Source organism: Leuciscus leuciscus (genome assembly GCF_965113295.1).
Source record: "Leuciscus leuciscus genome assembly, chromosome: 20".
Classification (NCBI taxonomy): domain Eukaryota; kingdom Metazoa; phylum Chordata; class Actinopteri; order Cypriniformes; family Leuciscidae; genus Leuciscus; species Leuciscus leuciscus.
The window spans coordinates 14,979,796-15,007,433 of NC_138744.1; the positions used below are offsets into that span (position 1 = coordinate 14,979,796).

At 37.6% G+C, this 27,638-nt stretch overlaps 1 protein-coding gene and 1 long non-coding RNA gene across 8 annotated transcripts in view; both read left to right on the forward strand.

Moving 5' to 3' along the window:
• The window catches only part of arhgef1 (Rho guanine nucleotide exchange factor (GEF) 1), a 46,318-nt gene that overhangs the window by 3,246 nt on the left and 15,434 nt on the right, over positions 1-27,638 (forward strand). For 3 of the 7 annotated variants that reach the window (XM_082149894.1, XM_082149896.1, XM_082149899.1), the window contains exons 2-13: positions 11,305-11,369; positions 13,492-13,578; positions 13,943-14,056; positions 14,753-14,851; positions 16,198-16,240; positions 16,363-16,468; positions 16,647-16,787; positions 21,440-21,469; positions 23,261-23,378; positions 23,503-23,557; positions 23,869-23,909; positions 25,205-25,376. In XM_082149894.1, coding sequence (XP_082006020.1) covers positions 11,343-11,369; positions 13,492-13,578; positions 13,943-14,056; positions 14,753-14,851; positions 16,198-16,240; positions 16,363-16,468; positions 16,647-16,787; positions 21,440-21,469; positions 23,261-23,378; positions 23,503-23,557; positions 23,869-23,909; positions 25,205-25,376 — 1,033 coding nt within the window. In that variant the 5' untranslated portion in view covers positions 11,305-11,342. Of the gene's footprint in view, positions 1-11,304; positions 11,370-13,491; positions 13,579-13,942; positions 14,057-14,752; positions 14,852-16,197; positions 16,241-16,362; positions 16,469-16,646; positions 16,788-16,860; positions 21,363-21,439; positions 21,470-23,260; positions 23,379-23,502; positions 23,558-23,868; positions 23,910-25,199; positions 25,377-27,638 lie in introns of those variants that run through there. The other 4 variants (XM_082149895.1, XM_082149897.1, XM_082149898.1 and 1 more) reach the window with 4 other exon arrangements.
• LOC309483864 lies at positions 21,477-22,568 on the forward strand. The gene is made up of 2 exons (XR_014200661.1): positions 21,477-22,213; positions 22,282-22,568. It is a non-coding gene; the product is annotated as an uncharacterized lncRNA (long non-coding RNA).

Genomic DNA, 27,638 nt, shown 5'->3' on the forward strand with positions numbered 1-27,638 from the left:
TGCCAATGAGTTTAGCTTGAGTATTGCTTGAAGCATACTGTATATTGCATGAGAATATACTCTACCGTGCATCATGGTACTACTATTTTTGAAAATACTGTGTGTGGCATTTCCGGTATTTCAAGGCTTGTGCATCACGTTACTACTGTATCACCTATAGGCTACACCGAGCAATAAGTTACTCAGTATAAGTAGGTGAAGTCTCCCAGATTTGTCATTTGGGTGGATAATTACTGAAACAATGGGGGTGTCTTACCACTTCCTCTTCCTGTTCTGACATTGCTCGTCTCTCTCTCTCTCTGACTTTCATACAGAGAGGCAAGTACAATCTTGTCCATACAAATGCTACTGACTCTTTCTTTTGAATGCGGAATGATGAGGAATGCAGACCATTTCATTTTGTATCTCTCCTTTACCTTCCTTTTTCTCACTGTGTCTCACTTCCTTTCATACACTGTGTTGTTTTTCAATAGACAGTTAGTGCTTTGTGTTTACTCCTGGAATGGAGAATAATGCCATTAGACCTTAGGAATTATAATGTGCTGCTTATGGGAAATCATATTTTGTAATAACAAGTGGCACACAGTAATTTGAAAAAAAGTTAAAGGGCTCGTTCACCCAAAAATTTAAATTTTGCCATAGTGTTGTCAAAATTGCCGACTTCGGTACCAAGTCGGTACTGAAATTAAAAAAACTAGTGCAAAGTGCCCGTGCAAAATCAGTTTTTGTGTGTGTTTTTAGTAATTGTTGGTTCGGTGTGTTTGAATGCTCATTGTTACAATTACACAGCAAAAGTTCAGTGACATTTTTATTTGTGCATGGTAGAAAGCAAATACTGATACTGACATAATGACATACAATAAATATGGAAAATTGAACTACACGATTGAGGGAGCAGGCTACACAGTGAACTCCAAGAAAGCGCTATGCTTGAGCAAACAGTTTGTGAATAGGCTACTACAAATGATGGCCGTGAAAGAGACTGTGGACGCATTGAATAGGATATGTTTAGTTGGTGAATAGCATAGGCTACTATTACACAGTAGCGATAACGTTAAGCGCACCAGAATCAAATATAATATTCAGAAATAAACAGTGTAGCTGACTTACAGATTCAGTTAACATCCACAAATGAATAAGCGCGACGATTCAGGGAGCAGGCTACACAGTAAACTCCGAAAAAACGCTACTTAAGCTCCGCTGCTTTCTTCGACCCTCTCTGTCTCTGGTCCTGCGCTGTGCTCACTCAGTGTGCAGTGTGAGAGGAGTAGTGGCCAGCTGTGCTCACAGACTCACAGACAGACACACAGACGTTCCTGTAATTTATAGATAGATCTGACGATTTGAGCGGAATTTTAAACATATCTGATTGCCCATTGTATTCACGCGCTTATTGGATATGTTTGTGATTGGCTACAATGATCAATGCACGGGAGCGTTTGAGATCTCGGTGAATGGCGTAATTGATGTTTAAGAGCTCGGTGAATAGCGTAATTGATGTTTGAGAGCTCGGTGAATAGCGTAATTGATGTATTTACAACATGTTTTTGAAGTGCTGATCATTGTATCCAATCACAAACATATTTGATGAGCGCGTGAGCACAATGAGCAATCTAAGGTGTTTATGATTCCACTCAAAGCGTCACATGTTTAAAATTTCAGTACAGACTTGGTACTGAAGTCCGTACTTTTTGACAACACTATTTTGTCATTTACTCACCCACATGCCATTCCAAACCCGTAAGACTTTCGTTCATCTTTGGAACACAAATGTAGATCTTTTTAATGAAATCTGAGCGATTTCTGTACTCTCCATTGACAGTCTACACAACTACCACTTTGACACTTCAAAAAGTTCATAAAGAGATCGTAAAACTAATCCATATGAATTGAGTGGTTTAGTCCAATTTGCCTCTACGCTGAAAATATTTAATTTAGGCTTTTATTTACATATAAATATTCATCAACTCACACATCAGTTGTGGTAAACGGAAGCTCAAACATGATCGCTTGAAGTACGAGAACCAATGTGGTTCATTCTCGTGTGTTACGCAGCATGTTTGAGCTTCCGCAAGAACCAATGAGGCTTGTTCTCGCGCGTCAAGCAGGTTCGGTTGAACTTCTAAGCAGTGAGTGATTTTCTCTTTTTCTTTATATTAGGCTTAATATAAAGAAAAAGAGAAAATCACTCACTGCTCTTGACTGAATAACTTTTGTAGCTTTAAAAGCAACCATTTGTAATTCATACAGTGCCAGTGATTGTGCAGTGTTTAACTTTTTACATTTTATTACTTTATTCAGTTTCTTTAGTAGGCTATTACGTGAGTTTCATTTGAATATTTCTTTTAGACCTGAAGTACCCAAAAAACTACTTAAACTACTTTTTTTAGTTGTATCTTTTTTCTATTGTATACTATATTCTTGTAATTAATTCTTTATTCTTATTTAATTACTTTGTTTAGAATCTTTACTTGTCTTCAATAAGCACTTCAATAATAACGTTTTACTTATATTTGGCTAAGTATTATGTTTTGCTGTGGTATTGAAATAATTGAGAATTGTGAAATTTGCATCTTTACAACCTTATTTCCAGAAAAAGCTATATATATATATATATATATATATATATATATATATATACCGTTATCGTGAAATAAAATGACTCTTATCAAGATATTAGACTTTGGTCATATCGCCAACCCTTATTGGACCCCATTGACTTTCAGTATACACATTTTTTCCATACATGTTTGGAAACAACATGTAGTTGATTAAATTTCGACAGAATTCAGGTGAACTGTCCTTGAAGGCCTCACATAACGCTGTTTAAAATTTATTTTAATATGAAAAGATCTGTTGCAAAAAAATTATTGTACAAATCGTAGTAAGTTTGTGTGCATGCATGAATGTCTGTGCAGCAGGTGAGAACATGAGATCACAGTCAAGTAAATAAAAAGTTGTTCTGTTATGTGTTTTTATTGTATGGAGCTTTAAATGAGCTAATTCGGTTTTCTGGTAAGTCAAGGTTGCTAATATTTCTACTGAAATTAGACATCAGAAGGCAAAAAGCAGCAGAATGTCTCCTGCTTGTGTGTTTATGCAGTGACAAAGCTCTCACAGTGTGCTGGGGATGTGTGTATACGTGTAATGTGATGTTTTTGGCATGCTTTGCTGAGGCAACAGAAACTGTTGGTGTTCTCTGACCCATTAACAAAGAACCCTATGTCTTGTCATGAGTAATAGTAGTGGCGTATGTCTGGGTGGGAGGTATGTTTGTGGAAGCTGGCAGTGGATGTGTTCGCAGTGTGAATTGTGGTTGTAAGTAGAGGTCGACCGATTCATCGGTTTTGCTGATTAATCGGCACCGATAGTTGATTGGTGGAACTATCGTTATCGGCAAAAATACATACCGATAGTTTTTCCTGGTTGCGTCCGTTGCTGGAGCGGCTGAGAAGCGCACGCTGTCATTCATTACAGTAAGAGAGCTGAGAAGGGTCTGCTGGCATCATGCAGTACAAGAGCGACCTCTAGAGGTGTAATAAAAACTATCGCTGATGCCTTGTGTTGTTTATTTCGAAATGTGATGCTGCGTGCTGCACTGAGAGCACACGCTGCGTGGAGAGCGCTGACATTAGATGCGCGTTTAAAGCGCGACAGCTAAAAGGTATGTATACAGTACATTTTGTCATATCATTATAAAGTGATACAAAACTAACATGAATGATCAAGGTGCAATTGTATTGCTCAAATATTATACCGATCAAATTTTGTTACTTTTTTATTCATTAAGTTGGCTTAAAGAACAGTTAAACAGTTACATTTTAAATGTAACTGGTTTTATTTGTTATTTAGAGTATTACTTTTTGTTTAAGTTTGAATGAATGTCTTTTATTGACTTCAATATTTATTCATATTTATATATTTATTTCATTTAGCATGTTTTCATGGTTCAATACAGTTTTATTATTTTTATAATAAAGTTCAGCACTGTTTTACTTGGAGTGTTATGTTTGTTTTTATCCGGTATCAATTTTAAAAACTATCGGTTGATTAATCGGTTATCGGCAAGTATTACCCAAACTAGCTATCGTTATCGGCAAAATCCACTATCGGTCGACCTCTAGTTGTAAGTTGTTAGGAAGCAAAGGTGTATGGACGCTTTAAACTTATCCAGATATATCATTGGAGTTAAAGCATAACTCTCGCCAAAATGCAACCTTGGGTCTTTTTGTAAATCTACCCGAGGCAAACTTTCGTTTAAAAGCATAATTAGAATGGAAACGCCTCTTTTAAGTTTGACCGTATTTTCGTTTTCGGTCAAATTGCCTTTTGAATGGGAGTACTTGGGGCACCTCTATGATAGCATAAAAATTGAGTTTTGAGAACTAAGAAGGCTCGACACAACATGAAACTTTGCTTGAAGTATCACCAGGGGCTCTACACATGAACTCGAGCATTGAGAATATTGTTTGTGTACACAGAGTTTACAAAAAAAAAAGATTTTGAATAACTCACTGTAGCTGTTGTTGATTCCGTCCTCCGGCATTTTGTCAGTCAAAAATAGTCTATCTTTTAATTAGTTAAATTAAATAGTCGACTTTTTTTAATAGTCAAGGTTTAAATGTGTAATTCTTATCTCTTTTTTAAAATTTATTTTTACATAGCACCACAATTGGTTCCATCTCTTTGTGGTGAAACATACTGCATTTCATCAGAAACTGCACAATACTCAAAATAATAGCATCAGAGTCTGTGATCAAAGTTCTATTTGTCGGAAATCGCAACTACACACCCCATACTGCAGTACTAGATAGATCCACTGGCACTCAGATCTTGTCAGATTTCCTAAACTGGACAGCAGCTATATAGTGGATTTGCCAAGTTTCGCAAAGTTAATGGCATATAATCCTTGAGATATGTTCATTAGCTTGAGGTTGTTTGGATCAACTAAACAATTTGCATTGTCTTTAAACTGTTTCTCTGAAATCATGTGCAATGCACCATATGTTTGCTGTGACAACTTTGCTGCATGCTGGTTTGTTATAGTGGTGTCGTCGATTTCTGATGTACCTGCCCCTAAATTTCACGCACAAGCCAGCAGGGGTTGGTTGCTTCACATGTTGTTCATTGTCCAGCATTGAAAATACAAAAACAAGTCTTTTTTTCTCTATATTTCCATTTTGTTTTCATTCATATTGTAGTGCACATTTATATTTTTGCTAACGATAATAAACTTAATTGGAACTAGGTACGATTCAGAAGCCGAAATGAATAGTTTAAACCGGTGGAATTATTCATTACCATAGCTGTGCTGTATGTTTGATGCAAGGGCATATGCCAGAAAATGATGTGGTGTTCCAGGATCCTCCCTCAGATGTTTGCTGGTGAGACGTGATGCAGGCGGGTATCGCTGAAGAGAAACGAGTTGCAGTCAGGTTGAGTCAGATCGCCCAGGGTGGAGTGATGAACTGACAGAATGATGGATGCGGTGACAGGACTGTGGAGGGGAAAGCGAGCGAGGCTGGCGGAGGGCAGGAAAATGATGTGATGTGGTGATGCCAGTGTTCAGATCTGGGAGTTGAGCTACGGAGTGATCACCTGTCTCCATCGAGACTACTTGTTTTGACCGAATTCTAGCATTTTCCTTTTGTTTCTGGCACATTTTCAAGAGGTACAGATATAGTCATCTCTCAGACTTGACTCAAAATGGAGGTTAAAGTTGGATGATCTACCAGCTAAAAGGACTTTGTAGTTGTTTCTGGGAGTGTGTTTTAGGCGTATAGTCTAAATGTGGTTGACTCCGTAAAGAGGGTGGGTTGATTCCTGGCTGCAGATCACAGTGCTGGAGCTTCCTGGCATTCCCTGCCCCTCCAGCACTCGGCCTGTTGGACACAAACGCTACATGATGTAAAGTTCCTGAATGGTTCTCCAATCAGAGATGTTCAACGTGAGAACATACATGGACACGTGTATGAAACAGATGCACACTCAGACGTTAACTCACTCTTACACACAAACTCGCTGAATCCCGGTCGGCGTGCCTGTGGTGGAGCAGGTCTGTTGGGCTGCCGGACAGGCCAGGTTTGTGTGCAGTCAAAGGGCTCTGTGTTTGAAGCGGGCTGATTACTCCCTGGACTCGCAGCCCACATTTGGAAACAGTTAGAGGGAGACTGCAAGCTGCCACGGCTTCTACCAATCAATGCGGCGGTGCGGCACTGGTTCACTCACCTGGCAGCATTTCATTTTGCACCCATTGGACAATAGTGTCCCGCTTAGCCCCAAAACCCTATCCTTACAAGCTTGTAATTCTCGTTCTGATTGTGACCTCTTAAAAGTATCATATGATGATAACTGGCAGATGTTTGCAAAAGGATCAGTGTCTGTGATAAAGAAGAAAAAAAAAGTTTTACACCAATTTTCAAGAATATTTTAAATAATTGTTTTTTAATATTTGACAATATTCTTGAAAATGGTATAAAAAAATTCTGAACCACATCTTAATTAGTTTTTCTAAAGTTAAAAATAAAAAAGTATAGATAAAAAGTATGTATTTTAGAAAATGTAATGAATTCAATTTTGAAAGTTATGTTTTTATGCCTTGTAATAAAAAGTAAAAATTATCTAATATTTTAAGAAACTTATTGACCTTTACACAAAGTCATGAGGGTCTGCTCAATGATGGCAATGTCCCAAATGGAAACCTAAAAGCCCTCGCGATCTTCCTCCGAGTCCACACTTTCATGACGGTTTGCTGCAGAGTTTGCGGGCTTGCATTTTTCATTTTGAGTATTGTTAAAAAGTACAAAATGAAGGACCAACGAGAACAGGAAGCTGGAAAGCGGTAGATTTAAAGGAGGGAAGCAATCGGAAAATTCACAAGCTTGCCAACCTCACGCAACAGACTGAAAATGTGTTTTGCCTTATCACAAGGGAAAAAAAATGTTGCCAGGGATCAGTGTTTTTTTTGTGTGTTTTTTTTTGGTGCTTTTAATACTGTGGATGCCTCAAATATTACAGATGGCTTAAAAAATGCAGCGGTAATAGATAATACTTGAAATTTGTCCTTTATATGTCCAGGCTACTGTATGAAACATCCAGGAATTGGCATTTTAAGAAATGTGAAATGGGTCTTGATTACCTTTTAAGTGTGTTCAGAACGCATGCCTCCGGGATATTCCAGGCAACGTTAACGACTATTAACAATGATGGGAAGTTTAGGCTATAGAAATAAAACAGGAGGAGATAAAAGTGCTCAGCAGGGTGAATAACAAGCTTTTTTCCTCTCCTTTTTTCAGAATTAATGGTGTTTCAAGCATTCCTAATTAAGTTGGCTTGGAAAAGCCAACTTACTGATATTGTATTTAAACCTTCTCCTTCTCCTTCTCCTTCTCCTTCTCCTTCTCCTCCTCCTTCTCCTTCTCCTTCTCCTTCTCCTTCTCCTTCTCCTTCTCCTTCTCCTTCTCCTTCTCCTCCTTCTCCTTCTCCTTCTCCTTCTCCTTCTCCTTCTCCTTCTCCTCCTTCTCCTTCTCCTTCTCCTTCTCCTTCTCCTTCTTTTCCTTCTCCTCCTTCTCCTTCTTTTCCTTCTCCTTCTCCTTCTCCTTCTCCTTCTCCTTCTCCTCCTTCTCCTTCTCCTTCTCCTTCTCCTTCTTTTCCTTCTCCTCCTTCTCCTTCTTTTCCTTCTCCTTCTCCTCCTTCTCCTTCTCCTCCTTCTCCTTCTCCTTCTCCTTCTCCTTCTCCTTCTTTTCCTTCTCCTCCTTCTCCTTCTTTTCCTTCTCCTTCTCCTCCTTCTCCTTCTCCTTCTCCTTCTCCTTCTCCTTCTCCTTCTCCTTCTCCTTTTCCTTCTCCTTCTTATTTTAAATCTAAATTTTACACTGTACCTCCTCCTAGACCATTAAAGCTACGACTACCAAACTCAGGTCAGACCTTCAGACTGTTCTGACTTAGTGTGCTATATCTTTTCAGACTGATTTGACTTTCAGTTTTCTTAAAAATTTATATAAAAAATCCCATAGACTTTCATTGACCAAATGTCCAAGACTGTTTGAACTCTGTTTAACTGCCAGAAGCCCTTGATACTCATTTAAGCTTTAAGCTATCTGTCTTCTTTCTAACTAATAACTAGTATTTCTTTCTTTCTTACTATTCTTTCTTTCTAACTTATCTATCTTATTAACTTTTCTTTCTATCTATCTTATTAACTTTTCTTTCTTTCTAACTAATATTTCTTTTTCTAACTAATTTTTCTTTCTAACTAATCTTTCTTTCTTGCTTACTATTCTTTCTTTCTAACTATTCTTTCTTTCTTTCTTTCTTTCTTTCTTTCTTTCTTTCTTTCTTTCTTTCTTTCTTTCTTTCGTTCTTTCGTTCTTTCGTTCTTTCTAACTAATCTTTCTTTCTTTCGTTCGTTCTTTCTTTCTAGTAAATCATGCTAGAACATTTTAAAACTTTTAAAAACTTTCTGGCTAGGCTTTTTCAAGCCAACTTAAAGTTTGTCTACGAACTTTGCCATCTAGTGTCCTATTACTATACTTGAGGATAGAGAGTTGAAGGAAGAAGTAGACAGTTTGTTTATGTGTGTAAAGAATATTGAAAAAATTGTATCATGGTTTCCATAAAAATATTAAGCAGCACCACCATCAACATTGATAATATGTTAAGAAATGTTTCTTGAGCACCAAATCATCATATTAGATTGATTTCTGAAGGATCATGTGACAATTAAGAGTGATGCTGAAAATTCAGCTTTGCCATCACAGGAATAAATTACATTTAAATTGATATAGCTAGATAAAGGAAAAAATGGAACGCTGTAGGCAGGAAAGAAAGAAGTTAAGGGTGGAGAGTGTGTGATGGTTATTAGAGGTTAACACCTCAGTCACACATCCTTACAGTCCTTTGCTCTAAACATTGCAACACTGTTTATTCCTCTCTCTCTCTCTCTCTCTCTCTCTCTCTCTCTCTCTCTCTCTCTCTCTCTCTCTCTCTCTCTCTCTCTCTCTCTCTCTCTCTCTCTCTCTCTCTCTCTTCATGTTCACATGGTCAGTGAGGCCACATGCCTGTAAGCCAGCCTTCCTCTGCTCTTATTGGAACGACTGAGAGAAGCTCAGAGATCTCTAATCTCCTGCAGTATTGAAATACCACACAGTCCAGAGAGAATCAAAGAGAAAGAGTGCAGTCATTACATACTTTTGAGGAGATAGCGAGCGATAGACCTCATTAACCCCACCTGTAACACCCCAGTGGCTCCACGCTCTCATTCTCAGTTAAATTGGGAAGACACGCACTGTCTCTGACCATTGACCACCATGCAGATCTTTCTCTCTTTCTTGAAGAAAGTCTGTGTTTAACGCTCGCTGATTGATCTTGACAGCTGCTGAGATGATTTATTAAAAGCTGTGGGTGTATTTAAATGTGTTTTAGGTTGTCATTTATCAAAATTACATTTTAGCATGTTATCCGAGTCATACTAAAAGTTCATGAATTTTACAGTCCTGTCTCAGTAAAGCTTGTGAATGTGATGTCTAGAACAGTTATGACTTTTATCGTTTTTCTACCCACTTATTTTTTATCTGTCAGTTCCTCTTTCTTCTCTTATCCTCCATCATTGTTCTCACTTGACTTGTTTTTGGTTACAGATGTTGTTTCCGCTCTGTTTCCACATGTATGCATGAATGACTTCATCTATTGTTGTTTTTCCTGCTCTTTTCTTTATTCTGCTGATGTTGTGATGTTTTCTCTTTGTGACAGAGACGAAAGCAGTGTCACAAAAAGAGAGAGAAAACATCTTCACTAGCCGCACTTTACACGCTTTCCATGAATTGGATACAAAATGGAACCTGAAACCATTTTTTGGAATATTTTATTTTCTAAATTCAAAATGTCTAAATAGTTTTTTAGTTATTTTAGTTTTTATTTTAGTCTAAATAGCTTCTTTATTTATTTATAATTTTTTGCAATCGTTTTTTTAGCAATAAATACTTTGCGTCAAAATGAAACGAACAGAATTTCTAAATTAGCCTAGATTTGAAAAATATTTGTAGTTTTTTGCTACAATAATTTGAATGTCAGTTGAATATATCAAAAATGGTTTTGTTTTAGTATTATGTTAATGTATTTTGTATTATTTTAATTGTTAGATAGGTAAACATAGTAGATAGTTAAGAAGGTCAAGACCCCTGATGTGGGACAGACCAAAATCGGCGTGGGTTCACACTCACAGACATTTGATGTATTGCGCACTAGCTACTTTTCATGCTAGATTAATTTTAAATGTGATAATAGTTCATCTAACATTTTTAATAGTTCTCACTATAAATAAAAACATAGTTGTGCCTATAATGCTTTAAAACAATAACGGGGCACCAAAGTATACCCTATTTGTGGGGGAAAAAAGTGCCATAAATCTTTTCACTTTTCTCCTTTATGTGTCATACACTTGTCTATGTGTTTGTCCCTCCTTGTCTTTTTCCTTTGTTTGATGCTCTCTGTTACTCTGAACATGACTTTTGCAGACAGGTTGACAAAAAATGTCTCTGATCGTTTCCTGAGGAAATTACACCCACTTCCTCCCTCTCTCTCTCTCTCTCTCTCTAAGTCTCTCTCGTCTCTTTATGCTTGCCTGCACTGTAGACGCAGCGCTTTGGAAAGCTTTGAAGATCTCAGAGACTTGGCTGATTAAAGCAGCTGATAAAACCCAAACACAAACACCGCTCCATTAGCAGTTATTTTAGGCTTTTGCTATCACACTGATTCAGTGCAGAGGGCAAGGCCATTGTCCCAACAGCTGCATACGGTAGTCTGGTATGCAAAGACATCCCCCTGTTATCTGCTTTTTTTTTGTCTGAAAGTTGGTGCACTTTCACTGCGAAACTCAATGTAGTACAGTAGCCTAATGCCGGTATTGATGCTCATTGAGATTAGATCATAAGAAGCCTTTGTTTTATATTGGAGAATTAGTAGACAAACACATTGGCAGGACACTGAGCAGCAGTTAAGATCTTGTGTCTATTATTCTGAAGGCGGATGATAAGGAAAGCAACACATCAAACTGAACTATAGATCTTTTGACCACTGAGAAATGAAGTCACTGTTTTTCATTCAAAACACTGCTCATTGATGGACCGTATCAGGCTCTAGTTCTTCCACATCGGTCTATCTGTTATTGATGTATTGGCTGATACTGATGCTGTTGTTCTCCACTCTGTATACTTGTATCAGATGGCCCAATCTGCTTTGCACATGGCAGTATGTTTGTATGTGCTCCACTTTGTCGTTCTAGCCTTTCATGATGTCTTGTCTTTGCAGGACCTCGGATTACCAGTGTTGGTGCAAACTACGACAGCATGGATTATGAAGACGCCCAAAATGGGGTTTGTTTTTTAAGTGGCCTGCATCTGATTTGATAACAGCGATGGCATAGTCAGTTTCCACCATTATTACCGAAACAATGGACTATGCATCTCATGATTGAGTACACAGATTATTGAATCCATTTGTACATGAAAAGAATATTATCGAACGGGTAGTGAAAGAGTTTTATTTGTGTTATTAGATCTAATTTGCATCAGATTATGGACAATGAATACACTCAAATACAAAGGCATACACTGTCTGACATTACAGCTGCTGAGACGCAAATGTTCCTAGATGCTTAATAAAATCAGGAATGTTCTGTAGTAGGTGGGGCGGCACAGCTGACTCTTCTCTGAGTGTCTTGTGCAATGAGTTATACTCCTCCATATTCTCACCAGCCTGAAGGGGGTCTGACCTTTCTGAGGGGGTTTAGCAGAGTCTGGGAGGTACAATGGTAAAGTCCTAAACATAGCAGTCTTGCAAAAATAAGGGAGTCCCTCTCTGTAGTGAATCTTACTAGTGTTGTAAAAAGTACCGACTTCAGTATCAAGTCGTTTTTGTAAGCGCTCGGTGAAGATTTATGTATATTTACAACATGTTTTTGAAGCGCTGATCATTGTAGCCAATCACAGACATATCTGATAAGCGTGTGAGCACAATGGGCAATCAGAGGTGTTTACGATTCTGCTCAACAGCGCTCAAAGCGTCAATTGTTTTAAAAATGTCAGTACCGACTTGGTACCGAAGTCGGTACTTTTTGACAGTGCTAAATCTTACTTCAGGTTACTACTACACCAGTAGGGGGCAACAAGTGGCGGCTTTATGAGTGAGTCACTGAATCATTCATTCAACCGATTTGTTCAAAAACACTGATTCATTCAGGAACGAAAAAAACACTACTGGGTGTTGCTCTGACTTGAGCAAATGTTGATCCTGCATTAATTTTTTTAATTTATTTCTCTCTCTCTCTCTCTCTCTCTCTCTCTCTCTCTCTCTCTCTCTCTCTCTCTCTCTCTCTCTCTCTCTCTCTCTCTCTCTCTCTCTCTCTCTCTCTCTCTCTCTCTCTCTCTCTCTCTCTCTCTATGCTTAAAGGGGAAGTTCACCCAAAAATGTACATTCTGTCATCATTATTGTTCCAAGCCAGTATGACTTTCTTCTGATACAGGTCATGCAGGTTTGGAATGGCATATGGGTGAGTAAATGATGACAGAATGTAAATTTTTTGGGGAAACTATCCCTTTAAATGTTTAGTCAACGGCAACGCATGCACATTTTATCTGCCATTAAAATGTTTACGCTAAGAAAACATTTGCTCTGTTTGTGCTTGCAGTATCACAATTGCTTTTTTGTTTTTACTGAAATAAACACTGTTAGTCTGTTGAACTGCTGGAGTTTGACTTGTAGAGGGATTTTCAGCCTCTTTCCACTGAGTTATTATTGCACAAGAGCGACAGAGGAAATTTGTTCTTAGCAACTCTCACAGTAGAACACTGTTACATTTACAGCCATTGGCCAGATGCATTGGTCCGGTTTATGGAATATTCCACTGATTCAATTTAGTTTCTTATCAACAGGTGGAAATATAAATATGATCACAGTTTAGCCTATTGTTACTTTTGTGAAAGAATGAGCTTCATTTAGGTGGTAGAGTATGAATATTAATTTACTCTCCTCCATGTTTAAATGTTCTGCTTGGCTCCCTGAGCTCCGGTTCACCACATGAATCTTTTAATTTAGCCTCAAGTCAGAATATTTGTGGCAGCTACTTAATGTTTTCAATTCTTCTCCTTTAATTAGAAATCATCTCATAATGGCAGTATAATGTTACATGCAGTATGTAACATTTGTTAAGGGCTTTGTTTTTAGTAATTTTTATTGTGTGGAGGGAACTGTTCTTTATTAGTATTGTGTAGATGGCCACAATACATTCTTTTACTTCCTTACCAACACTTCATCTTCTTTATTAAAAGTGTTCTATATTTTAACCAAGCCATCCTTTTATTTTTGAGTCCTGTAATTCAGTCTACCAATGTTAAAAATAAAAATCCTACAAACGTTAACACCCCTTAGGATTTTTTTTGTGCTGTTTTTTGTTTTTTAAGATTATTTCTGTTAAATCTCATCTTTCTCTCTCCACAGCGCGGGCCGTTAGGTGCTCAGAGTTCGAATCCAGCCATGAGTATAATTGGAGCAGAGGATGAAGACTTTGAGAATGATGAGCAACCTGTGAGTGAAACATTAGCTCAGAACTAGTAGTTCTTTTAGTATATTTGAGGTCAAAAATAATTTGAGGTTACTCAATGCATTAAATATTGATCAAAACTGACGCTGAAAATTTGTCATCACCGCAATAAATAAATTTTAAAATTGATTAAAGTAGAAAACAGTTATTATAAATTGAAATGATATTTCATAGTATTACTAATTTTACTCTATTTTGGAAGAAATAAATGCAGCCTTTGTGAGCATAAGGGACTTCTTTCAAAAACATTTAAAAATCTTACCAAACTGTAGTGTATATTTATTTATTTATTTATTTATTTGTTTTTAATACATTTTTTGATATGCATGTAATCACTTTTCTTCTCAGATGGTGGATGATCAGTGCAGTCACTTTAACAGTATTGAACTGTTGAAGTCCAGGCCCACCCACCTGCTGGTCTTCATTCATCATGTCATGTTACAGTTTGACTGTGCTCCTGTGGTGAGAAATTACAGAATGTGTGCCAGTTTATTTTGGTCAGTTCGCATGCATGCGCTTGCTTTAGTACAGTATGTGAGGCTCTGTGTGTTTCTTACACTATCTCTTGTTCAGCTGTGAATGATGTGTGTGTTTAGTGGGTGAGGGTGTCATGTATGTATTAGTATTCAGATAAAGCCCTTTTCATGTGATTTAAAGCATGAGTATTTCTTCCTTTGTTCGGCATGCAGCCAATGTGATCTACCCGAGGTACCGTCTCCCAAATCCAAATCCTTCATCTTTTCATTTAAGCTCAAAACTCTTCAGATAGGATACATCTCACAGATGCTAATGTTCAGATGAATAATCTAAATTAGTTGGAGTAAGAGTAAGATGGACATCTTACCCTATATTGTTTTCCTTTTGTGGACCTATAATGTATTATTGAGTTAGACCTGTTATGTTTGGTTTCAAATCCAGCAGGTACTATGTTGTGTTCATTAATTTTAGATTGGCCCATTTGTCCCTGTCATTCCTCCTGATACTCTTTTCTCACTGCTCTAAAAAACTCAACTGCCTCTCCATCCAGTCAATAAAGTCCACGTATAGGTTAACATAGCACACATCACTATCTCTCTTTTTTTTTATCTGTCAGTTTTGTTATTCTTGTTTTTCTTTAATCTCCTGCCTTCATTCTCTCTCTCTTTTCCCCTGTTCTAGCTATGCTACCTTCATGCTGACCTCTTCAAGAACTTCGGTGCCAAAGACACAAAGAAGCACTTTGGGGAATTCTACAACACTTTCCTTGAAAAAGGAGCGGTATGTGAACAAGAAGAGTTCTAGACATTCAGCTGTCAAGTTTATTTATCTCTTTACAAGTTTTCCTCTTTGTTCTGTCACGATTTTCAGTCTACCCTCGTTTTATTGTCTCTGTTTTTGTTAGACCCCCTGAAGGAAACCTGGGGAATATTTTTGAAGGGGTATTTTATTTATCACACAGATGATCTGCTGTTCGTCAATCTTGTCTTTGAGCTTGTTGTCTTTCAAAGTGGAGAAATGGTTTTTGCTCATTGTTTGCTGAAATAGGCAGATTAACATAAAAAAAATGCAAGTGGAGCAAAAACAAGAGATTTGGAAAGAAATTTCTGATGAAAGTAGAAAAATGCAGAATGTTAGTTGGTACATAACCATCACTTGTCCGTGTCATTCCTTGTCATTTTATTTATCTTTTTTATTTTGTAACTCCATAAACTTTTAATTATTATAAGGTCAGAAAACAGCATGATTAATAGTTATAAAATTATTCACAAAAAGCTGTTTAAAATGATTTTAGGCTATTAAATTTGTATCATCATACGGCTTGTATTGCATTAAAGTGACTGAAATCTTTGTCTAACTTGGCAGTACGCATTTAGAGTGATACGATTTTATTTATTTTTTCAAGTGGGTTTTATTTTGCAGTAAAATAAATAAATGACTGGACTGGAGTGCTTCTTAATTTCATCATTGGTATGAGTGAATTTTTATGGTTCTTTATGACTATATTTTGAATACTTCTAATATAGTCATTAGAGAGAGACTATATTAGAGTATGTTACCCAGTTCTTCTTTTAATTTCTTATGATACTGTATATCAGGTCATTTCTCTGCTCATCTGTTTCTCCCCAAATCCATCTTTGTTTAGACTTCATTTTTTGTCTTTGTCCTTTTCCCCATTCTGTCTGCATATCCCTTCTGTCCAATGTAACAGTTTTCTCTGTGTTTTATTTATCCTTATTTTAGACATGTTCTACTTTTCTGTCTCATCTTAGTGTTTGTCCTACCCTAACTTCCTGTTTGGGTCATGGGAATGACCTCCCCTGATGAATGACTTGTTTTTTCATGTTTCATTTTTAAGTTGTCCTTTTTTTCTATTCGATATATAATCTCTTTGCACAATTCTTTGAGTTGACATGAAGGCTGTTGACATGTGGAATCTGGTTATTTATATTGTTGTGACCTCTGGTGGTTTTGTGCTGAATTACAGTCTACACTGAAGGACAAAAACATCAACTTTAAGTTTTATAATTAATATAATGCAATCTCTTGCCAATATAACAAATCCTTACGATTGGATTTAGATTGGAAATAACATATTTTCTCTTTTCATTCCTTCTCTCTTCCAGATTCTCAAAGTATCAGTGCCAAATAACTTAGCATCTGAACTGGGTAAGGCCTTCACTGGTAAAAATGAAAGTTCTTCTCTCACTGGACTTAATGTTTATATTGTTTTATTGCTGTAGTTTCATTAAATCCATTCGCCCCTCTGTCTCTACGCTTTGTTCCTTCAGATCGCTTGCGTCCAGAAATTTGCAGTGAAGACCAACAAAGACGTTATGTTACTGAAGTGAAGTTCACGCAGAGTCAAGAGATACTCCGGCAGCTGGACGACTTTAGGTGAGTCAGTGACCAGTGAGTGAATTTCAAAATAAAGTGAGCCTGGAGTACTTTGCATTCATGATGCACAGTATATTTACCTATAAGATAAAAAGCAAAAAAATTTCAGGCTCTGATAACAAGTGTTCATCTATCTTTGGTGTTCCAGTAGCATACTTGTCTTTGTTTCCCTCATTAGGCAGAAGAGGATGATGGGAATGACTCCCAATGAGCATGAACTAAGTGACGTGGAATCCCATCGTCCCACCGACCGCATCCCAATGGAGATGAAGGAGAAGGCTGTAGCTGAATCCTTGTTGGAAAAGATGGTTGATGCCAAGTAAGAGCTGTCAATAATAATAATAATAATAATAAAAATAATCTTATTTTATTCAACAAATGGTTTTAAATTGTGACCAGTGTAGAATTGTTGAGCCCTGTGCTCCATAGATTTCAGTGAGATTGTTATACAATGAAACAGAAACTCAGTTTCTTAGTCATTATCTATTCCATTAATTGTGCAGCCCTACTAGTATTTGTATTTATGCATCCCTAGTTTTGGTGGAATTATCCCATATGTTATGGTCAGTTTACAGAGTGTCTGTTTTCTTGGTCTTGTCTGAAACGCAGAGCCAGACCTTTACTTTTTGCTGCCCTCCGTAGTGCCTATCCTATAATCCAATCCTAATTTCGGACTGTCTGCTGTGTGATTTGTGTGTTGCCCTGCTGAGTCAAACACCATCTATGCAGTGGGGAAGAGGATCATTTGCCACAAACAGTTCTCTCTCTCGATTCGCTTTGACAGAATACAGCTATTGTCAAATCTGCATTCACGGCGGATAAGAACCCCTGAGTCTCTGTCGATATTCACTCACCGGCTGCTAACTGATGCCTATTGAATGTGTCGCACTGCACAGGATATTCTTGCTACTGGGCTGTTTGACCCCTTGCAGTGAATTCTATAATAGTCGTATCAGAATTCACTCCACTCACTGTTGTGCTTGATATGCAGTTCAATTAACTCAGAGGACCAGCTGACGTAGCCATTGAAGTTTCATTCACGGCTCTAAAATAGTTATTTTGTTGTGGGTTAGGGTCTTTCTTCTTCGCAGTTGAGTCACCTTTTGAAAATGTAAGGCAAAAAGTTAAAGGGATGCTTGCCTAAAATTAACGTGATTGAAACCAATATGATTTTTTTGTCTTTTGTGGAACACAAAAGGAGATATTTAGCAAAATGATCAGGCTGCTCTTTTCCAAAAAAGTGCTAAACAATAAGTGTAGTATATATGATTTGTGCGCTATATTCCTAGTCTATTTAAAGAGATTCACAGTATATCGGTACCATATTGCTTATCTGCTGATATTACAGATTTTTTTTAAAGAAATGTATTTAGTATGGGTCAACATTGGATATTTAATTGTGCTCAGTTTCCTTATTGTTTTTTATACTGTATTATAATGTTTTGATGGCTAAATTTACTTTTAAAATGATTTTTTTTTTATCATTTAAAAGTTTAGGGTCAGTATTATTTTTTTTTAAAGAAATTAAAGGGGTCATATTGTGCTTTTTCAACTTTAGTTAGTGTGTAATGTTGTTGTTTGAGCATAAAAAAGATCGGCAAGGTTACAAATGTTCAAAGTCCACTCCAAAGGGAAATATTTTATTTAATAGAATTCACTTTCCAAGAACTATAACAAACGACTCGTTTGGACTACAGCACATTTTTTCCAGGCTTTGTGAAGTCACAATGTTACTAATTTAAATAATCTCTGCCCACGGAATACGCAAAAAAGGGGTTGAGGCCTGGTTGAGCAGCTGCTATGTCAAAGAGACGCTGTTTTTTCCACAACTCATTTGTTTGACCTTCCTAAGGCTGACAAACTTAGAACCGCTGCACATTTTACGAAGAACAGCTTCCAGAACCACCGTGCAGGCTACGCAAAAAAGCTTCTCCTGAAATGGAGCAGTTCCCACTTTGTCGGGACAATCTCTTGCTTGTGTATCATAACTTGTAAATATGTCTTATTATTTGTAGTTGCATTTTCTATTAACAGTGCCAATTATAAGTTTTATGTTGTTGCTACGCTGTAAATAGAGGGCAAAGCTTTGCCTCTTCTCGACTGCTAGCCAACATTAGTGTTGATATAGTATACTGAAACTTTTGTAAGCTCTCGCTTTTGTAAGGCTGTTCACCGCCCCTTAGTAAAATTAACTTTGGTTTTGTGATCGATGACTGTTTGTATTACCATAGTTTTCCGACAAATATCGTGATTGAATGTTGTATAACATCATATGTAATATGTATAAGAAAATTGCAAAATTCAAACATACCACTCTGAAACATCCTGTGAAACCCGTGCTTGCAAAGTCCGTGCATGAAATCCTTTCTGGATGATCCTCTTGTTTGTTAACATTCTTAAGTCTGAATCACACTTGAATTGGTTTGAAATTGACGCCATCCTTAATATTTACACCTGAGCAGATGAAACATTTCCCGAACATGCGCTTACAAGCGGTGCCAATCACAGCACACAGGGCCAGCTAACCAATCATCGATAACTAAACGGCACGTTCGAGACAGACTGGGGAGAGAGGTGCTGCAACAATGTGAAAAATAATGTGTTTTTTGAACGATCAGGCATGAAAGCATACTAGTACACCCCAAAAACGAAATCAAGACTTCATAAAAGGGCATAATAGGACCCATTTAACACTTTTTTTCAGCAATGACACATTTAAATGGATCAAAAGCGACCGATATAATGTTACAAATGATTACTATTTCAAATAAATAAATCTCAGTGACCCCAAACTTTCAAATGGTAATGTATGTACAGTGTTGTTGTTTTCATATATGTAGATCGGGACTACATTGTACACATGGTCCACAGGATAAACCTTTCATTAGAGGGATCTTTGTGAGTCTTTTACTGTACAGTGTGCAGTGAGTGCCAGATTTTCCCTGCTGGCTTTTATTGTGCAGAAATAATGATCTGAATTCAGATTGGCAGAGTGTGCAGCAGAGGCGAAAGGCTCAGCAGTCTCCTCCTGTCTCACTTCCTGCATGGGGGTCCTCACTACCCGTGGGGTGTAATATATTAATGCCTACAAACCCACATTCGCCCTTTAATGCGAATCTACTGCACTCATCGACCCTTTGATCCCTGCCAATGAAAGGACCCAAGTTTCTTTGCTTAAAGGAACAGTTCACCTTAAACTGCGTCCTTGCTGAATAAACCCCAGACTGACCCCAAACTTTTGAGCGGTAGTGTATAAGATTTAATTCATAGTTTAGCTTTTTATTGTGTCTTGTAGTTAAAATCATTACACAAACCTCAAGGACACAAAACACTTCTGGCTTCATTTTGTTTCAAGCATGTCTGAATATAAAGACTAGAGAGTAAGATAATGATTCAGCAACTGCTAAGTTAAGGATTCATCAAATTGAATCAAAGCGAACATTTGTGAATCTTTTTGGGTGGCTCATTAAAATAACTTTTAGGAGTCATTTCTCATTTGCTCATGAATCCACACTAGTCGCTCTCTGAGTGCAGATAGACAAAGACGTATTTTCCTGACATTATATTGCATACATTTTGCAGTCTTTAAATCCTAAGGTTCAATTCAGACTCCAATCAACTCTGGTAAAAATAAAAAATATTTTACTTCTCAGCGATTGAGAATCCTGCAATGTGATATGAATGCTCTGCCTAGTCACACCCTTTATTTCTATAAAAAAAAAAAATCACCATTTGACTGTACATGTAACTGATTCTGCCCCCAAAAAAGAAGAAAAGAAACTAGCAAACAGAGAGGAAGTGATAGAGAGATGATGGTGTCAGAAGTGCCACGCTGGCAGGAAGTCTCTGCATTCTGGCTCTCTGCCAGAGAGAAATATAGAAAGAGGGATGAGACAGGGGTCAAGTTTGAGGCCGGCAGAGGGAGGAAAACACTGCAAGGGACAAAAGCCGGTTTGCAGTGACTGTGAGACAGAATAGTTAATGTATACCAGATCCACCAGGGTAAAGTGATGTTGTAAAGGCTGCACTGGGGGGAAAAAATGCATGTAAAATATTGTCTCTTACTCATTCAGTGGCATTATTAGAGACATAATGTGTCCTCTGAGACTTCACACTGATTATTTTAATGTCTAGTCTCAATATGGCTATTCAGTCTTCATATTCACTCACACAATCGTCCTCTGTTCTCTCAAACACTGTCTGCTTCCTCTCGCACAGTTTTTCTTTTTTTTTTATCCCTCATTCATTCTCCTCCGTCAGTATAACAGGAATGACCTCACTTACAGAGGCGCTTATTGGCTGCACTTTTAATCTGAGAGGCGGATCAAGGTTTTTGATTGGCCAGACGTTGGGGATTCCTTATCGCACTCCTCCTTTTATATTATCATAGGAAAACACGAGGATCTGATTTCCATGTTCTTGCATGCTTGTTGCATCAGACAAAAACACAGTTAAATAGTAAGTCCCGTGGATGGGGCACTTAGATTGCTTGTGGACATTGCTGTAGGACAGTCTCAGTGCCTTAGGAGAGTGCCATCGTAGTGCTTGCAGTTTGAGAAGATAGCGTAGCTCAGACTTCTAGACATCTAGTTTTGCAAGAGATTGTTTCACTGAACTTTTTATTTTTGCATAATTTTGTCTATCAAAAATTGGCCTGGATTGCAATTTTTTGATGCAGCACTATTTTTTTACATCTTTTTTTTTATTTTAGTTTTCTTTTTATTTCATTTGCAAGTGACAGAATATGTTCATTAGTTTGATTTCTACAAACAATACAACAGTTACTGTCATTTTGGGTCAGGGAAAGTGTGAACGCTTCAGATTCCACCGTCCTAAAACAGAGTTAAAATCCAGTCGAGAACGAGGAAGAAAAAATGTTTCTTAACTTTAAACGGTGAGTTCTTTTGACAAGCGTTGTGCTGCATTTTTCCTTTGATATCCCTCTAATTATTTCTGTTTCGCTTTTTGCAGCCCTTCAATTGTTGCCGACAAGGACAAAGGGTGAGTTGTCTTTTTCTTCTTCTTTTTTTCCGCAGTAGTCATTTGCTTGTTCCTATGTGGTTAATGCATTGACTGGTTTGCAGTTTTGTCATTTTCTAACTATAACTATTATATAGTCACTTTTATGTGGTTGTAAAAGTTTATATTCACTTTTCTGTAGAGGTAATCCCTATTTTCTCCAACTGAAAATTGTTTTAAGGGAATGTTTTCATGAAAATATCAGTCATTTCTTGCAGTTTAGTTAGATTGGTTGTTTTGAGTTTATTTTTTAAAAACTGTATTGGTGCATTTATAAAAAAAATAAAATAAAAAAAACACGGTTGAAGTTAGCGCAGTGTGTCCATAAGAGCAGCTGTTGGTCATGCCATTGGTCAATTTAGTCATGCACAGATGTGTCACTTAATCCATGTGTGCATGAGACAATGGACATGCACATGTGCACAGTCTCCACTTCCAGACTTCTGTCCCTCCCCTTTTCAGCGCTCCTTCCCCTCCCTCTTCTCTTTCTCCCCCTTCACTGGACATTCTGCTGTCCTTTTAGAGTGAAGGAAATGGCTTGATGCCAATTAAAGATCCCCACTGAGGTACTTGGACAATTTCATAGTACGCTACGGGGGTTGCATTGACAAGTCACTGATCACATAATTTCAGTTGCACTTCACCAATATATGGCAACAGTCAGATGAAAATACTTTGATCTACATACAGCGGCTTACTGTAACGGTGTGAGTCATTATTCATTTTGTATAGTGAACTCTGAATGCCAAATATACACTACCATTTAAAGAAAGTGACAGTAAATACATTTATAGTGCTACAAATATATCATATTATACAATATTTTAAATAAACGCTGCTCTTTTGATTGTTCTAGTCATTAAAGTCCTGAAAAAAATATTATGGTTTCCACAAAAATATTAAGCGACACAACTGTTTTCAACATTGATGATAAGAAGAAATAATTTTTTTAGCACCAAATCAGCATATTAGATTTGTTTTCTGAAGGATCATGTGTGAATCTCAAGACTTGAGTTATGGCTGCTGAAAACTCAGCTTTGCCATCACAGAAAAAAACGTCTGAGATGGTTTGAGTTTTTTTTAGAAAACCAACATTTTGCGAACCCACCTAAAACATTAAGGGTGACAAAAACCATAAGTGTCATGATTTTTTGTCATGGTGCAAAATTACATTGTTGAAATGGTTCTTACAACACATTAAGCTATAAAGCGACTTTTAAAATATTTTAGTACTCTCTATAACCATTTCTGGGGCCGGTTGCACCATCAGTTACAACTTTTACGTAAATTGGCACTAAGTTTCAACTTACGCACTACTAAATATTTTTCCATTGCATTATTAAACTCAGTTGAAGCATAACTCTACGTATAAACTAAATATTTAAGGAAGCCTCTGATCAGGAGAAATTGTTGGAATAAAATAGCAGACAGATTGGAACTGCATAAATAAGCTCTCGTTTTACCTGACAGACATCAATTCTTTAGACATATATGATAATGCTGACATTTACACTAGCTTACATTTTAAGAAAGAGAACATTATGTGAATAGATTACTTTGTTAGCGGCTTATCAACACAAACCCGTCCTACAGCGCGCCGCTGTGTGCATCTGTCCCATTGGTCTGTGTTGTGCATGTCAAATAAAATCAGTCATAATCAATAAATGTCATTTCTTATGTTTTTTTGTATTGGTACTTATTTATTTATCCTTATTAATTTCGTTTCAAATACAGTTTCTGAATGTTATTTACATATAAAATATGTTCCTTCAGTAACTCCATCTTTGGAGCAGTGGCCTTCTATATGAAGCACCTTGGCGTCAAGACAAGAGCACTTGACAACAAGAAGACTAAGTCAGGATGGCGACCCTCTGTCCCTTCTGTGTTGAAGGTTTGATTACATACTCAATAGTTCATTAATATAATATAAATTCCTATATTTGTAACTGTATCGACTGTATTTGTATGATCTGTATCGATTGTCTAATTGTATTGTTTCTGTTTGTGTTGAACAGCCATGGGGAACCAGCAAACCCACCAGAAACCTAGGGAAACTACCTACATTCTCCCGTATGTACTACACAGAATCTCTTCGTTCCCCTTACTTTGAACACACGCCCTACTTACATCACACTCTCATTGACCAAACCTGTATTATTTCACTGCGCACATTGATTTCCATTCTGCCATTTACACTAATTACCCATTTCATCTCAGACACCTGCTAAGATCATTGAAATCAATGTACACAAAAACAAGACACTTCTGTTGTTTATAGTATGAGAAACATTCTGCATATATTCATTAAAATACCTGCAATATCAAAGATTGATGTAAAATTTAAAGGAACTTGTTTGTGTTGCTATGTTTTCCTCTTGCAGATGATGGTAAGCAAACTAGATTGGACTTTGAAGGTATTATGGTCTGTTCTCTTTGTGTAGATCCTCTATTCTCAGATGGTACATTCCCTTGCTAATCAAATCTAATGCATGTTTGCATGTTCCACTTCAAACACATGGGTTTGTCTGTAGTTTCCGTTTCTTTATCCATCCATATAGCAGATCTGATATGGTTTTCTGGTTGAGATGACTTTGTTGTGATCGAAAAAAGTGTTCTTTAAAGTGGTCCTATTATGCTATTTTAAAAGTTCCTCATTTTGTTTTGGAGGTCTTCAACAACAGGCGTCAAAGGTCAAAAAACACTTTCTTTTTCTTATAGTATACATTGCACATCACCACATTTTTCAATGATTCTCAAACGACTCATCCGAAGATTCCGTCTCTCTAAATCCCTCCTTTCCGCGAGCCTACTCTGCTCTGATTGGCCAGATGGCACAGTCTGTTGTGATTGGTCTACCGCTTACAGCGTGTATCTGAAACGAAACGTCCATTACCTTAACCGAATTTCAGCTACGAAGGCTTTCTAAAGCTCAGTGATTTTTCTCACTGTAAGGACAGTAAAGATGGGGTTGATTTTACCATATCAATCCAAACGCGAGTCAGATGATGAAACATCTATGGAAGAACTAGTTAATCAATCATACTTACAGTTTGTGATTCTGAGGAGCAATTTGGTCCAAATAAAGTGGGTACTGTCCCATCTTTAATGGATAAGCGTTTTGTAAATCCCATTTAGACCTCACAGAGATTTGAGTAGCAATCATCAAAAGGTTATACTGCTGTTTTTCAACCACTGACTCTTTACATCTTCAATTCTTTCTTTTGGGAGACAATAACTTTATTTATCGTGCACTTTCGACTTTGCAGACCATTTACATTCACAGACAGCTATATTACACACTGACTACATGAAAGGCAATATTCGAAAAAGCATAATAGGGGTACTTTAATGCTTGCTTACAAATCTTTTCATGATCCTACCATTACAATATACTAAGGGTGATGTATTCATCAATAGATTATACTTTGCACTGTTTTCATGTGTGATGTTTGTCCGTGTTTGGTTTCGCCTTTTGATTTCTTTCTTACTCTTTTTGTGATTTTTGGGCTTGGCGGACCCTGGAAACCGCTTTTCCCAATGAATGACTAACACTGTTGGATCAAACTCCAGATTGCCCCCTTCCCCTTCATCTAGTTGTCATGTTTTCTTGTTAGAACCACACAATGATCATGTCCATGTTTAATAATAGTTTATAATCGCACATGATTAATGTGCTGCTCTCATTTCTTTCTCTCACTTTCTCTTGGTCTAGTAAAGCCAATCAAACAAGCTGCCCCTCCTCATCGACCGTCCATAAGTGATGGCAACACCACTCCAGGGCGAAAAGCTGGTGTGGCAGGGTCAGGTAGCACCCATGGCTCGGAGAGCAGTGAAGAGTCGACCATCAGCGTCAGTGTGACTCCCAGCCCCGACTCTCAAAGTGACACGGGTGAGGATCAGAAAATGTCTCATGCATGTTTTTGATTTATGCACATTGGACATCAACAAAAATGGTATGTTTGAGTCATCTGGGAATATAAAGGTATATGGAAACAATTCATACAAATCTATGCTGCCACCATACTTTTTCATTGATGCACAGGTATTAAAAGTGTGGCTGATACAGGTAAGCTGTTAAAGGTAGGCTAGGCAATTGTGGAGAGGCTAGCAATAGGCGGATCTTTTGTGACGTCATTGTTTATGTTTGTCGCGTTGCATCATGGGAATCGTGTGGCAGGAAACACCGCTAGATACCTCTAATTTGATTGTTTTGCACGTTTGGAGGAGGATTTAGAGAAGAGGATGGTTCACTCTTGCTGTGTGGTCGAGTACGGCTCGTTGGGGGCCTGATAAAAAGTTTTTTCGAATTCCCTCCGAAAAGGATCGCGAAAAACGAAAGAAATGGTTGCGTGCAATTAGGCGATTGAACCTGGACGCTCCGAAGAAAGCCTGGATTCCTGCAGCTAACGTTACTGATCGAGTTTGTGAGGCTCATTTTGTTCATGGTAGGCCTAAGTCTTAGTGACTATGTATTTATAGAAGATTGAATAAAAAAAATAATAAAACTGAGTCAAATCAACCGAGTCATATGTTTTCGCGTTCTGATTCAGGTGTCCCAAACCGCGATCCACAGCACCCAGACTATGTTCCTCACATCAAAATGGGCTATTCTGGATCGCAAAACTTAAAAGCAAAAGAAAAGGCTGTTCTAACCTCTGCTTTTAGCACGATCACTGCTTTCTGTTTGGCAGAAAAGATCGGCCCAACTTTTTGAAAAAACTAAATAATCATAGGCCTCCAGACTTTTGAAAGCCTTTAATCTTTCATGAGTGAAGGGTCCAGGGGTTTCTATTAAATAAGAATAAATGTCTCCCCAGCAGATTGGTGGCCAAGACACGGGCAAGTCGGACCAACGTTTTTTGTCATCCCAGATCTCATATGGGCTTTGAATAACTTCGATTTTGTCACCAATACAAATTTTGAGCTTCTCTCCAAACCTCCTCCGGTCTTCAGATGTTAAAGTGCTTATATATTGTGGATTTCGCCCGCTAACTCTCTTGAAAGTGCTCGTCGCGTCTTTACTGCCCGCAATACTGTTTGTTTTGTTGCCACACAACCACTCGCGCATGCGTACAAAGATGTCAACAAAGATCCTCCTATTGAAAGTTAGCTTTGAAAGCATGAGATCCCACCTTCCCTTCAGAGCGTCTCCAAAGCCACACCTCCTTCAAAACACATGAACGCACACAAAAAATTCTGCAAAGCGTCACGAGAGACGGTGTTAAATAACCTCATGTCTCAAAGCACATAACATTACAATAATAATGAACGTAAACAACTTACAGAGCTCTTATTTACCACCTGACTGCTGCAGTTTAATTTCAGTGTTGACATAGACACACATAAGTCCGAGGACGTGAACAGCTCCGAGTAGAACGTCACAGGTTTCCATCTTGTAATAACGTTTACTACATGGCGTGAACGCAGCATTTAAGCTCGTTGTTTTGGTTCAGGAGGAACTGTAAAAGTCGGCTGCTGTTCGTTTGTGGTACTCAGTGACTGTGCATACTACTCTGCATAGCCTTACGGAACGCGCTGACGACGTGTGCTGTCTGCGCGAACAGGGTGTTCAGAGGTATGGAAATACATATGTTGACAGGCAGGTAGGACATTGAATCATTGCATTCGGACCGAATGATTGGACAATATTTTTGGCCCTGAGACTTCCACAGTAGATGGAACATGCGTAGATATGTACATGTTTTAATATTTAGACCACTTCTACTATTGATTGCTATCATGATGTGAAGAGAGTTTCAACCAGTATAACAAAGTGTTTATAAAACAAATTGCCTACCCTACCTTGAATTATTTTCATATTCTATACTATTTTGTCAAAAAACACACAAAAAAAAAACACAAACTAAAAACATTTTAAATGCTACATTCAAATTTATAAGCATTATAATTTTTTAGATTTGTTGTAAGATTGTGTGTTATTAAAGGGGCTATATGTAGAATTCAAAATGTAAGTTTAGGTGTTTTGGCGACACCGGTGGTCGTTAAGTGAACTGCAGCCAGCAACTTTTTGCTTGTGCTGGCACTCATGCACATGTGATGTACAAATGACTGAACATGATTCATGGCCCCATATACTCGAGTATATATATATCTATATCTATATTTTTCTCATTCTTCTCTTAGAAAAAAG